The following is a 13,479-nucleotide window of genomic DNA, read 5'->3' as shown; positions in this document are numbered from 1 at the left end:
AAGAGAGTACTTTATGTAAAAGTAGCCCAGAGGCCAATTGCTTGTTGTAAAGAGCATCAAACCAAGTAAAAAAACAAGAAATTTTGAGATTACTAGAGGTAGTTTTTATCTGCTTTTTATGCTTTTACATTATTTTGACAATATTATGGGATAGATAGATAGACAGAGAGATAGATAGATAGATAGATAGATAGATAGATAGATAGATAGATAGATAGATAGATAGATAGATAGATAGATAGATAGATAGATAGATAGATAGATAGATAGATAGATAGATAGATAGATAGATAGAAGGATGGATGAATAAATGGACGGACGGACGGACTGACAGACAGATTGATTGATTGATCGATTATTGGTATTGTTATTAGACAATACTATAAAAGAGGGCTTATTAAAAATTAAATTATGTAATTAATTTTGTGAGCTAAACAAAGTTTTGTGCCAAAAAACGCCCCTTATTTCCTCTTGCTGTTTTGCCCATCACATTTGTTGCATTACCCTATCAAGGATTAAACAGTCCACACCATTAGATAATAAATCAGAGCTGAGAACAACATCCGCTTTATCAGTCAAAAGAGGATCAAATAGTGCATGCTTGGATGTGCACTAATCATAAAATATAACATTTCATGAAAACAACAGCATATTTTTTATTTTTGATTGCAAATAGAAATCTAGAAATAAAAATAACACATGAAATAAAATGAAAAAGGATCAAAAGCATTGAACTACATATCCCTTATATAAACTTAAGTTACGAAACCATTTTAAAAAGTCTTAATGCTGAGTGAGCACAAACAAGAATATTCACTTAGGTAACCTAATCAGTCAGAAAATTTAAATGAATCAGAGCATAAACGTACCTTATTGTAGCCCTGTGAAATTTCATGATTACTCCTGTAAGCCACAACAAATGAAAGAATAAATGAGAGGAACTGCTGTTTGACTGAAGTCCAGTGTGTGTTTGAGCATCAGTAAAGAAAAGAACTGACTTTAGAAAAGCCTAATAGAGAGAGAGAGAGAGAGAGAGAGAGAGAGAGAGAGAGAGAGAGAGAGAGAGAGAGAGAGAGAGAGAGAGAGAGAGAGAGAGATGGATTGAGGAGGAGCAGAAGAGATAAAACATCAGCTGATAGCGCTTAGAAAATGGTCGCCTCTTACATTTTTTTATGACCCTTTGCTGTAGCTTATGATGGTTTGCATATAGGAGGATTAATGGTGTCATATAGAGACTCTACATTAATGTGTTGTCCTAAAAAACAGTGCATGGATCACTGTATAATGAAGATTTCCGGGTGCTCGATTGAAAGTTTGGGGTCAGGTTTTTTTTTTTTTTCATGTGTGTGTTTTTTTTTTCAAGAAAATGATTCTGTTCATAAGGGCGGCATTTATTAAATGTAAAAAAATAAATAAATTGTTGAATATTTATTAATTTTAAATAACTGCTTTCTTATTGTATGTAGTTTCAAGTAAAATTAATACTACAGTCATTATTGCTTTTGGTAATATTACCATTAATAATAAGAATTAATTTTAGAGTAATTTCTGAAGGATCATGTGACTCTGAAGACTGGAGAAATGAAGCTGAAAATTCATCTTTAAAATCACTGGAATAAATGATTAAATTAAATGATAAGCTACTTTTGAACAGTTATTTTAGAGAACAATAACATTTCACAATTTTACATATTGTACTGTATTTTTGATGAAATAAATGCAGCCTTGGTGAGCAGGAGAAGCTTATTTTAAAACATTTAAAAATCCCATTGACCCCAAACTTTTGACCGGTAGTACTTGCTTATTTATTTATTTATTTGAAATGGTAAAAATATACATTTTATCTTTATTGATTGGATATTGTAATTATCTGTACATTTTTAAAAATACAAAAAATCTATTAAAATAGATTAATTTATTTATATTCATATTTTGAAAAAATAATGTTAGACCTTTTATAGAATTAAACAAATATTATCATTTTTCTCAAAAGAAAAAATATTATTACAATTAAAAAAATTTATTTAAAAAATTATAACAATTTAATCATTTAATTTTTTTTCTTTCTTTTCTTCAAAAAGTCTTTTTAAACTACCCTTTTTATTAGACATTCCTTTAATCTACACCCTTGATTCACACACATATTATGTCAAAGTAAACTTTTATTTTTAAAATATCAGCTTAAGATTAAACACCTTTAATGTTTGCCCAGCGCTAATTACTCTATTATATATGTGGCCATATTAAATATGTATTCTTCTTTTTGAGAATTTTTATGAATTTTTGCTTTTTCTCTCTCTCTCTCTCTCTCTCTCTCTCTCTCTCTCTCTCTCTCTCTCTCTCTCTCTCTCTTTCTTTCTCTCTCTCTCTCTCTCTCTCTCTCTCCTCTCTCTCTCTCTCTCTCTCTCTCTCTCTCTCTCTCTCTCTCTCTCTTTCGTTTTCAGCTATTGGAATGCAAGCGTCTCTAGACCTGCTGGAGAGAATATTCATGTCTATTGCCAAACAAGTGAGTTTACCCTAAAAAATATTCACAATAATTGTCTGTCAATCAGTCATAAGAAATGTAGATGCAGAATGCAGATGCCATTATTCTTGTACTGTTATGAAAAATGCAAACAAATATATAAATGTTTTTTTTTTCCTCCTTTTCTTGTTTTCTCCTGTCAGCCAAACGACACAGATGTAAGTATTTCATTGTTGCCAGCACTGGTTTTTATATTTATTAAAAAACCAAATTGCATTATTTAGGCACATTCCACTGATATGATGGTGTCTTGTTCAAATGTTATATTTTTTTATATAAACTGCATTTTGTAAAATACAATTGATATTAGCAATATGCAATATGAAAGTTGCAACTTACACACGTCATGTTTATATTTCACTTAAAGTGTGATTTTATGTTATTAGAATATTTCTTTAGTATCATTTGGTGTTTTTGTAGGTAGATAGGCAGGCAGACATGTAGGTAGGTAGGTAGGTGGGTGTGTGGGTGGGTGGGTGGATGGATGGATGGATGGATGGATGGATGGATGGATGGATGGATGGATGGATGGATGGATGGATAGATAGATAGATAGATAGATAGATAGATAGATAGATAGATAGATAGATAGATAGATAGATAGATAGATAGATAGATAGATAGATAGATAGATAGATAGATAGATAGATAGAAAAATAAGAATAATGAATAAGGCTTTTTTGTGATTTGATTGAACTGTTAGTCCTAGTTTAAACATCGACATACAACATTTTGATAACAGAATAGACTATACAATAATAGAGATTTTGTATAACATTTAGTTTAACATCCTGAAGACGTTTGATGTTTGCTGACTTTTTAACCCACTATTTGTTGGCAAAATGACTTATGAGTTTAAGCCCCTTTGTACCGTATTTTACCCTATGTCGCAATAGAAGGAAATTCACTATTAACTGTTTTATTGAACTATTTTAGTTATTAATGCGAGAATAGTTGCTAAGTCATATGAATTCACTCATTCATTCATTATTATACAACATACACATCAATGCTGACTTTTTCTAAAGAAAATGTTACATTTTCATACACACAAAACTGCTATGACATAAAATAGAAGCACTTTCTTGTGATATTGTGTTGCATAATATCTATAGCCTCCAGCTATTTCAGTCATTTCACCGCTGAAGTGTTTCCTATATATAATGAATCAAATGAAAAGTCCATTTACTAAAGGCTTTTTTTCCTCTTTCAGTGCAATGATGTGGAGGGTATTTGTCCTCTCAGCTGCGAGAGCATTGTGAGTCCAGCGTCTTTATGTTGTCTTTATATAATCTGTGAAGCGTTGTTCTGATTCTGTTCATTCATACGAACCCTTCACCAGAGTGAATTTTGATCAAGTTTTTTTTTACACAGGATCTCAACTGTTACCTTGTTGACAGTAATGGCTTCATACTGATCTCAAAGGATAGAGGAGACGTGAGTATATAATTTCATGTGTTGCATTAGTTGTTTGCACTTGTAGATTAGTTTTTTTTTTGTTATATACGTTTGATAAGCTTTTCATACGCTTGATAGATTTGGTCCTCGTATGTTTTATGAATGTAATTGGTCTGCTTTACATATTTATATACAATATATTGGATACATTATACAATATAAGTTACACCATAAATTGTATTTATATAAAATGTAATCTTAAATATATTTTAGCATATATAGTGAAAGAGTAAAAGAAGCTGCATTATGTCCCAAACTGTGAGGTTATTTAAATAACAGCGAACATACATCTACTGTATGTTACATTTAACGTGTTACACAACGCAAAACTATTGAAGTAAGTTACCAAACTACTCCTCCCTAAATTACCTACAACTCTTTCCCTTTCCGCTACTTGAGTAAAACTTTGACTGTCAAGTGTTCACAATTCCTCAATTCTTTTTATTGGTTGAATAAGTATAGGTAAAGGTATTTAAGGTGACGTTTTTGTTTTTCAAATATTCCGTTTAAATTCACTACGTACGCTATTTGAACTACAAAACAAAGTAGAATGGACTCTTTTCACATGTCCGGGTTTCTGAAGTAACTTTGCCGCTCATCATTAACTTTGAATTTGCATTTAGTTTATAACTTTTATGAGTGTTTTTACGTTTTTAACCCAGCTTTTTCTTAAATTTACCCAGCTTTTACTCTTATTTTTTAAGTAAATTTAGGCTTAAAAGACTCTTATTTTGGAGTCGCATATGCTTACAGCAAATCATAATGCAAATTGTAGGATATATACAGATTAAAAATGTATTCATCGCCACCCCGAAGAGCATAAAGTCTGTTTAAATAGATCTTTTGTTAGTTGAACATGTATATTGGGAAATTTTTATCCAAAAATCTTTTTAACGAGGTGATATGTTTGTCTATCATATGTATGTGTATTCTTGGGCTCGTACAAATCAACTATAAAGCTGTTTGGGCTATTAAGTGTCTTAGGTCTTCTGTTTTTGCCACAATCCTGTGTTTATTTTGGCAACAGATTTTATTAATACCACTTGATGAGTATTGACGATTATCTCTGGCTCATTTCTATGGTGTGTTTACGCATTTATGCTGCGTTTACACACATTTTTGTAATGTTACGACTTATTGGAACCTCAGAGATGGTACTAAAAAGTGGAAAACTCCAAAAGTAAGCAGTACTGAACCATAAGCTACTGAAAAGTGTTTATTGTGTGTGAACTGGTTTGGAGAATGGCGCAATTGGCATTGTTTCTGGCAGGAGTAATTGTGCAAAGATCAGCATGTTTGACAAGAGTATAATATTTGACTTGAAGAAGATTTGAGCAGAAATTTTACGCATGTCTTATGCAAATGACACACTAAAACACTAGAACAAGCTCAGGAACAAATGTGTATGTATATTTAGGTAAAAACGTGTGGTGTAAGTGAATGTTTAAAACAGTTTAGAACAGTTAAATGATCATATCTGTTGCCCTTTTTGTGACAGCATGTCCCAATCCTGGCTTATGAGAAATACACAGGCATAGTGAGCTTACGCTTTCCCATGATCAGTAGATGGACAATGATGAGCTGTTATGTGACGGTTCCAGCTGCACGTTTCCTTGCCCAGGCTTTAGATGTGAAGGGCAGGTGACAGGGTCACGGATGTTCTCCCATGAGATGCCATAATCTAAAACAAGCTCGTCCTTGGAGCAAACAGATGGGCTCCCTAATGAGACAGTGATTGAGAGAGTGAGAATGGATGCTGTATAAAATTGGATTAGATGGGAAATGTTGCCATATGTGTTATAAAAAGGTCATGAACTGCATTTTTTGTACTGTTTTCGGAGGTTAATTTGTACTGTTATCACAATTTTAGATAAAAAAAAAATAGAAGTAGTAAGCTATTTGTCTGGTTTTAGTCTCAGTGACAGGATAAAATCTGAATATACTGTACTATACATCTAAATAACGTGCATTTATACTTTAATGCATATGTTTGTAATGAGGCAACAGACACATGTCTATTGCAGAATCTAAATGTTTAATGCAGAATTTGGCATTGTGTTTATGCAGAAGTTGATATTAATTCCTGCCTGTGTTTTTATTTATGTTAAAAGCACAAAATTGGAGTTTAATATTCATCATCCTTCCAAATATGGCCAAAATCAACCACATTAGGGCCAACTGCATTGGAAATTGACCTGTAAAAGTGTTTTTGGAGAATTTTTACACTTAACTGAGCCTTTTATCTTCTATTTTTATATTAGAGAACAATTTAACATATTGTATCAATGCATTCTATGGGACCTCTAAATAGGTGTGTCCACTCAGAAGTAAACACCTAATGCTTTGATTGGCTAAACAGTTTTGTATAATTAAAACATAAAAATGCTTTGCTTTCCAGATTAGGTCCTGATCTTGGCTGTGTTGTGTATTCATTGTTGTAAGCGTCTGCATGGGGGTTTGACAGCGAAATGCTTAAATATTACATATCATACAATCTGTAATTACAGACAAAACAACAGTGAGCATATAAAATAAACAATACTCACGCTTGTGGTGCAACATTATTGTTGGATCCAAAAAAGTTGGTTGGCATGGTGTCAACTTTAGCTTATATCTTCCTAAAGAGCATACAGATACGTCGGATTGATGTCTTGTTTGTGACTTGTCTGTGGGAAAAGTCATTGAACAAAGGAAAAACAAGAACAAGCTTTTTTTCTGCTGTTGTGAAGAGTATGAAGGCAATGCAAAGGCAGTTTTCCAAAACTTGGCACTGAATAGTGTCTTGTTATTTTGATAAATAGTGTGTTTCATGAATCGGAGGTTGGGACTAAACAGACAAGTGATTTAGAAATGGGCGTTGATCTGCTTTGGAGGTATTACATAATAATTCACACATTTAAACGGTTTTGGCTTCAGATTGGCTTTAATATATGCTGTTTTAGATGATCAGGTTTAGAGTTTTTAAACTTAGACGATGTTATATATACTATGACCTCTTAAAGGTCAAAAGATCTAGGGATTTTTAATTTCTCAGTTCTCTTTTTAACGTATTTGGCTGTTTATTAATAAGAGAACAGTTCAGAGTTCAGACAGGAAATCAGTGTCTTGCCATTTGAAATAAGTGCCATTAATGAAAATCTTGCAATTAATAAAATAAATTTTCAGTGCATATTTTGCAACAAATTTATATTTGTTTTCGTGTTTAGTGCATTTTAGTAAACTATATTTTAATCAGGAATTTAAATTTAAATCATTGTGATTATTATAGTCATTATTATTGCTGATATAGTTATTAAAGTAACACTGTTTTGTACCTTTTAAAACAATGTACAGTTGAAGTCAGAATTATTAGCCCCCTGAAATATTAGCCCCCGTTTATTTATTTATTTATTTATTTATTTTTCAGTTTAACGGAGGGATTTTTTTCAACACATTTCTAAACATAATAGTTTTAATAATAATAAAAATAAAGTAGTTTTAATATTTGACTAGATATATTTCAAGACAATTTTATACAGCTTAAAGTGACATTTAAAGGCTTAACTAGGTTAATTAGGTTAACTAGGCAGGTTAGGGTAATTAGGCCAGTTATTGTATAGCGATGGTTTGTTCAGTAGACTATCGAAAAAATAAATAGCTTAAAGGGGAACCTTAAAATGGTTCATAAAAAATTAAAAACTGCTTTTATTCTAGCCGAAATAAAACAAAAAAGACTTTCTCCAGAAGAAAAAATATTATCAGACAAACTGTGGAATTTTCCTTGCTCTGTTAAACATCATTTGGGAAATCTTTAAAAAAGAAGGAAAAAAATCAAAGGGGGGCTAATAATTCTGACTTCAACTGTATATGAGGAGTATTTTGCTGCATATCCGTCTCTATACGAAGACAATGGTTTCATGCCATGACAGCAGCTGTTTGTAGAAACACATGCACTATAGTGATGTGAGCAGTAAACGGGAGATTAATGCTTATAGAGTCTAATCCCAGATTGCTGTGTGGCAGACAGGGCAGTTTCAGGCATCTGTTTGCACATCTGGAACACTGCACATCAGACTGCGCGTGTGTGTGTGTGCGCGTGTGTTTATTCATCAGGGGTTTCAGAAATGATTTCATTCTGTGTCATACAGTATATTTAAACCTGAATAATCCCTCATTCTATGCTTCAGTCTGTGTGTTAGTAATATATGTGATCTCTCCTTTAACACAGGTTGGCAAATTCTTTGGTGAAATCGACGGATCCGTCATGGCCCAGTTACTAAAATCTGGCTTGTACAAAAGGTAAATATAACTATGTTCGGCATTAAAAGTGAGAGGAGCAATGTTTATAGTGTAACAAATATACTGATAAATGAACTAATAACTAATAAATGAAAACCAGTCAGCCCATCAAATAATATTAGAAAAAAAAGAAAGCTTAGTATGTAATTATACTTTTTTTTTTAATTTTCTTAAGAGGCAAATGTTAAAATATGACAATGGTTCGAAATGAGTAATTATAGCAAATTTCATTTTTAAAATAAATAAAAACAAAAGAGTTATTTTTTATTTTATATGTTATATATAAATACATTAGTTTGATTTATTGTGTTGACAGAATATTAATGAACATATATTGGAAAGTATGTCATTTTACACGGAAATAGAAATGGAAATGATAAAATTATCAAGTTATCTGATATTTAAAGATTTTTTTACATTGAGGGTCTGCATGGTCTATAATAGCATTACCTTTTTCTTTTGAGTAATACATTACAGTAGTTCCAGTCACATTAGTTAACATGAAAAAATACTTTAAGCATTTTGTAATTTTTTCAACATTAACAAACATTGTTTAATTTGAATAATGTGTTAGCAATTTTTGTCTAAAGGACCAAAGCTAGTATGAACCAACATTGCATACTTCATTAAATATATAGTGAACAAATAGATAAGACAAACAAATAGCAGGACCGTAGCCAGGGGGGGTTCAAAACACCCACCCCCACTAACAAAGTGCAGAATTTTCCCTATATGAGCTCATTTGTCCAATTTTTGACAGTATGCCATCATAAATTGTGAAAATAACTGATAGAAGAAGGCTTTAAGACAAATTAAATGTTTAATTATTCAAATGGACAAATTCTGACGATGCATCGTTGGGGAAAAGATTGATGTGACAAGTGTTCAATATTCCCTATTATTAGAAATATATGCAAACGGCTCATATAGGACCAATGTTTCCTTTACAAATATTATTGAAAACATGACATATTCTATTCTAAAACATAAAATCACTTACAAAAGCTAACACGTTTTCTAAAATCATATATAAATCATAGAAATTAATTAATAATGAGGCTATTTATTAAGAAATGAAATTTAATATTTATTGTTTATTAGGAAATGAAAAAAATCCTACTTTGATAATGATATTCATAATGTTAATGACGATGACTATTATTATTATTAATATTATTAAGTAGGATATTGTTTATTTAATTTTTTTGAAAATTCTACTTTTACAAATTGACACATGTAAACCACTGCAGAAATGTTCTAACCAACAAGCCCATGTCAAATACAGTACAGATACTTAATAAATAACCTATAAATGAAAAGCATTAACATATGCTATGTTTTTTTGTTTTCACAAACTTTGGAGACGTAACGTGAATTCCGCTTTTAAATAACAGGTCACCTATAGCTTTCGTCATGAGCCACAGCTGTGTTCCAAATGGCATCAATGTTTTCAAAGTGCACTGCAAAGGGAACGCACTTGTAAACATGAAGATCGCTAAAACTGAACTGTAAAAATGGTTTAAAAAAGCAAATACACCTAGAAGTGATGACTAATGCTTTATTTTAAAAAAGTCATTCCAAGTTTAAATGTTAGAATGTTCTAAATGAATAGGGCATGGGGGATAAGTTGGAATAGAACACAGCCATGAACTATGTTTCTAACTACAGCTTCAGAGGTGTATTTGCAAGCATAGAAGTGTGCGACACAGTTTGCAAATGTTCGTTGGAATGACGGATTTGGGAAAAACCAAATCAACGAACTATGTTTGTAACGACACAACTTGCGACCTTAGTTGGCTTATGAGGGTTTTCGGAATCGCACACCAGATTTTTATTTGACTATAGGCTGCAGTTTTTTAAATCTAAAACAAGTTTTAACAGATTCCTAATTCTGTTTTTTTTTTTATGATGGATGATAATAAATTTGTATTTTAAAAATACTTTATTTTGCTTAATAATTTCTTTATTCAAAGTTTCTTATTTAAAATTCTAATATCATAACTTTATTTATAAAACTCTTACAGTTTAAATGCACATTTGTAAATTAACACTTTGTGGTAAAATAGTATAGTAAGCACTTTGACGAAATTGTAAGAAATATTTTTGTTGCATCAAAAAGTGTGGTTATGATGACCATCTGACAAGCTAATCCAACAAGGTATAGTGCTTAAAATGTCACTAAAATGCAGTATTTGAACCTCATAATTTAATAGAAAATGAGATGAATATCTGCAATAAGGTCCGCACTGAGTGGTTTGGTATGGTTCGGTACACTTTTATTTTTTCCACTGTCAAATGGCTCATTTCCACTGACTGGTACAGTATGGGTCGCTACGGGTCACCTTTATTAGGCTTGCGTTTCCACTGCCAAAAGGGTACCAATGGTATCCTACTGCGGTGTACTGTATGACAAAAAGTTTCAGTTGACGTCATTCTCACTCAAGGAAATGTCAAAGTGAAGCTGTACGGGTCGCTCACATATCATATGAGAAGCACTTCTCACAAAATAGATGCTCTATACACATAAATACTTGTGTATAAATGTTCATTACTAACTTTTCTATGAACATGATTTGATTATAATTGCAGATCAATGATAGGGCGAAATAGCCTACTGTAACGTCTGCAATTATACAAAATAAATAAATAAATGCAACATATATGAAGACATACACACCCTTACAGTCTCCGATATCTTAACAATTACAGATAAACTACACAGAGCATACATTTAGTCCTTATTTGGGTTCAAAAACAACACGCAACAAATGGCCTAAATATTTGTGTATAAAGCATCTGTAATGTGAGAAGTGCTTCTCATATGATATGTGAACATCTTGTACAGATTTGACATTTCCTCGAGCAAGAGTGACGTCTGTCGTACACCACTCCCACTAAAAGGGTACCATTGGTACACTTTTGGCACTGAAAACGCAAACCTGATAAAGGTGACCTGTAACGACCCCTACTGTACCAGTCAGTGGAAACGAGCTTTGAGATAAAAGAACCACCTCTTTCAATAGTCTGGCTATGGGCCTGAATAGATATAACACACAGATGGTTTGTGCAATAATAATGATGTTATGAGGCCACAGGTACAGTATGTGTTTATGTAATAATTTACAACAGCCTTAAACGTGGTTCAGCCAATAAAAAAACAAGGACTGTAGGTGCGTCCCAAATCACATGCATATGCACTATTCTATGCCATTTGTGTAGTATAAATAGTACAAGTAGTGCATTCACACTGGAATATTCTTTTTTTATTTTAAAATGAAACAATCCATCATATTATCCTAATATTATAATAACTAATATCATAATATTATATAGACAGATTGTGAACATAATTCTATATTGTTTTGTAGGGTGACGCTGTATGACTACCAGGCCATGTGCAAAAATGCCCATCATCACAGTAGTGGAGCTCGACCTCTGCTCAGCGTATGTAAACATGACAGAGAAACGTCTTCATAATGCAGTGTTTATTGTGTTGATGCTGTTGATAATCCACCTCTGTTCACCTCACAGCCTTTCTATGCTCTACTGGCTTTAATAAAGTGGTGGTTCTCCCATTTTGTGATGTAAGTGCTGTTTAGGATTGATTTATTTGACATTTAATCTAGATGAAATGGAATTTGTTTTTACAGTCTTCAATCTAAACTTTCAGGTTCATGTTGGAGTTCAACATCTGTGGACTTTGGCATAATGACTATGTGGTGGATGGTAAGTTAGACTTTTAGTGATAAAACGGTTAATTATCAGTGGACGCTTCAAATACTGTCATCTTCACCTCCGTAAAACTTGTGTTATTATGTTAAACTGACAAAGCTAACATCCTGAAATCATAGTTAAGCTTCTTCTTTCAATTCTTTTGAGACATGTCAGCCCTTCAGACTGATCTGATTTTTTTCCAAAAAGACTTTTGTGTAACAAATATGCTAGCAACATGCTAATTTAGGTTAGAAACATGCTAAGAACATGCTAATTCTTACAAACAATATGCTATCAGCATGCTAATTCATGCTAGAAACATACTAGCAACATAAATTATGGTAGCAACATGCTTCTTGGTTACAACATAAAAATGTAAACAATGCAAGACGTTAATTTGCTAGAAATTTGCTAACAATATGCTAACTCATGTGAGAAACATACTAGTTAATTTGTATGCTAGAAACATGCTTACAATATGCTAATTCATGTTAGAAGATGGTTGCAACTTATTTCTAATTCTTGCTAACAACATGTAAATTTATTATGGAATCATGCTAGCATCATGTCAAGCATGCTAATTCATGTGGCTTTGTCAACGAACTTTACTCATCTGTTTAATGTGTCATCTTCTGTCATGTGTCTCATCTCTTCATTCTCCATTTCCATTGTTGTTTATGCTGTGATTGTTTCTCATTGATGGCTTGTAGCTAAAGCTGGGTTTCATACAAGTAAGTTTCCATAAGCCTGGCTGTGTGTGCAACATGTCCTGCATCTAGTTTGTGCCTTTCATAGCCAGGACTAGCATCTTGCATCATGAGATGTTATAGTCATGTGTAGTGCCTTTAGTGTAGATGTAGACTTCTAAGGTTTTCTAGAGTAAATATTATTGTAGTTTAAATGTTTTTAGAGATCCTGGTTTATTGGAAGAAATTTGATGTATGTATTTTACATAGATTCTTATAGTGATAAATTATTTATTTTAAAAAATGGTAATAAAATGAATATAAAATTGGTATGACCTCCTTATCTTTATTACAATTTTTCCTTCCAAGACTCCCGAAATATGATTATAATTTATCAACAGTTTATACACTATATTTATGTTATAAATGGAGCATATAATAACAACAACAACAACAACAACAACAATAATAATAATTATTATTATTATTAATATTATTATTAATATTATTATTATAAGTATTGTTATTATTATTATAATTATTATTGTTATTATTATTATTATTATTATTATAAGTATTGCTATTATTATTATAATCATTATTATTGTTATTATTATTATTATAAGTATTGTTATTATTATTATTATTATTATTATTATTATTAGTATTATTATTATAAGTATTATTATTATCATTATTGTTATTATTATTATTATTAGTATTATTATTATATTATTATCATTATTGTTATTATTATTATTATAAGTATTGTTATTATTATTAGTATTATTATTATAAGTAATGTTATTATTATTATTA

The 13,479-nt window shown here is 31.4% G+C and overlaps 1 protein-coding gene across 1 annotated transcript in view; it reads left to right on the top strand.

Annotated features, from left to right (window-relative positions):
* The window catches only part of cacna2d4b (calcium channel, voltage-dependent, alpha 2/delta subunit 4b), a 67,012-nt gene that overhangs the window by 44,915 nt on the left and 8,618 nt on the right, over window positions 1-13,479 (top strand). The window contains exons 26-33 of the mRNA XM_056452319.1: window positions 2,445-2,506; window positions 2,668-2,682; window positions 3,738-3,782; window positions 3,899-3,961; window positions 8,190-8,260; window positions 11,629-11,704; window positions 11,792-11,844; window positions 11,931-11,986. Coding sequence (XP_056308294.1) covers window positions 2,445-2,506; window positions 2,668-2,682; window positions 3,738-3,782; window positions 3,899-3,961; window positions 8,190-8,260; window positions 11,629-11,704; window positions 11,792-11,844; window positions 11,931-11,986 — 441 coding nt within the window. The remainder of the gene's footprint in view (window positions 1-2,444; window positions 2,507-2,667; window positions 2,683-3,737; window positions 3,783-3,898; window positions 3,962-8,189; window positions 8,261-11,628; window positions 11,705-11,791; window positions 11,845-11,930; window positions 11,987-13,479) is intronic.

This window comes from Danio aesculapii, chromosome 25 (assembly GCF_903798145.1).
Source record: "Danio aesculapii chromosome 25, fDanAes4.1, whole genome shotgun sequence".
NCBI lineage: Eukaryota > Metazoa > Chordata > Actinopteri > Cypriniformes > Danionidae > Danio > Danio aesculapii.
Note: the sequence above shows the minus strand (reverse complement) of the source record. Positions and strands in the feature narration are given on the sequence as shown.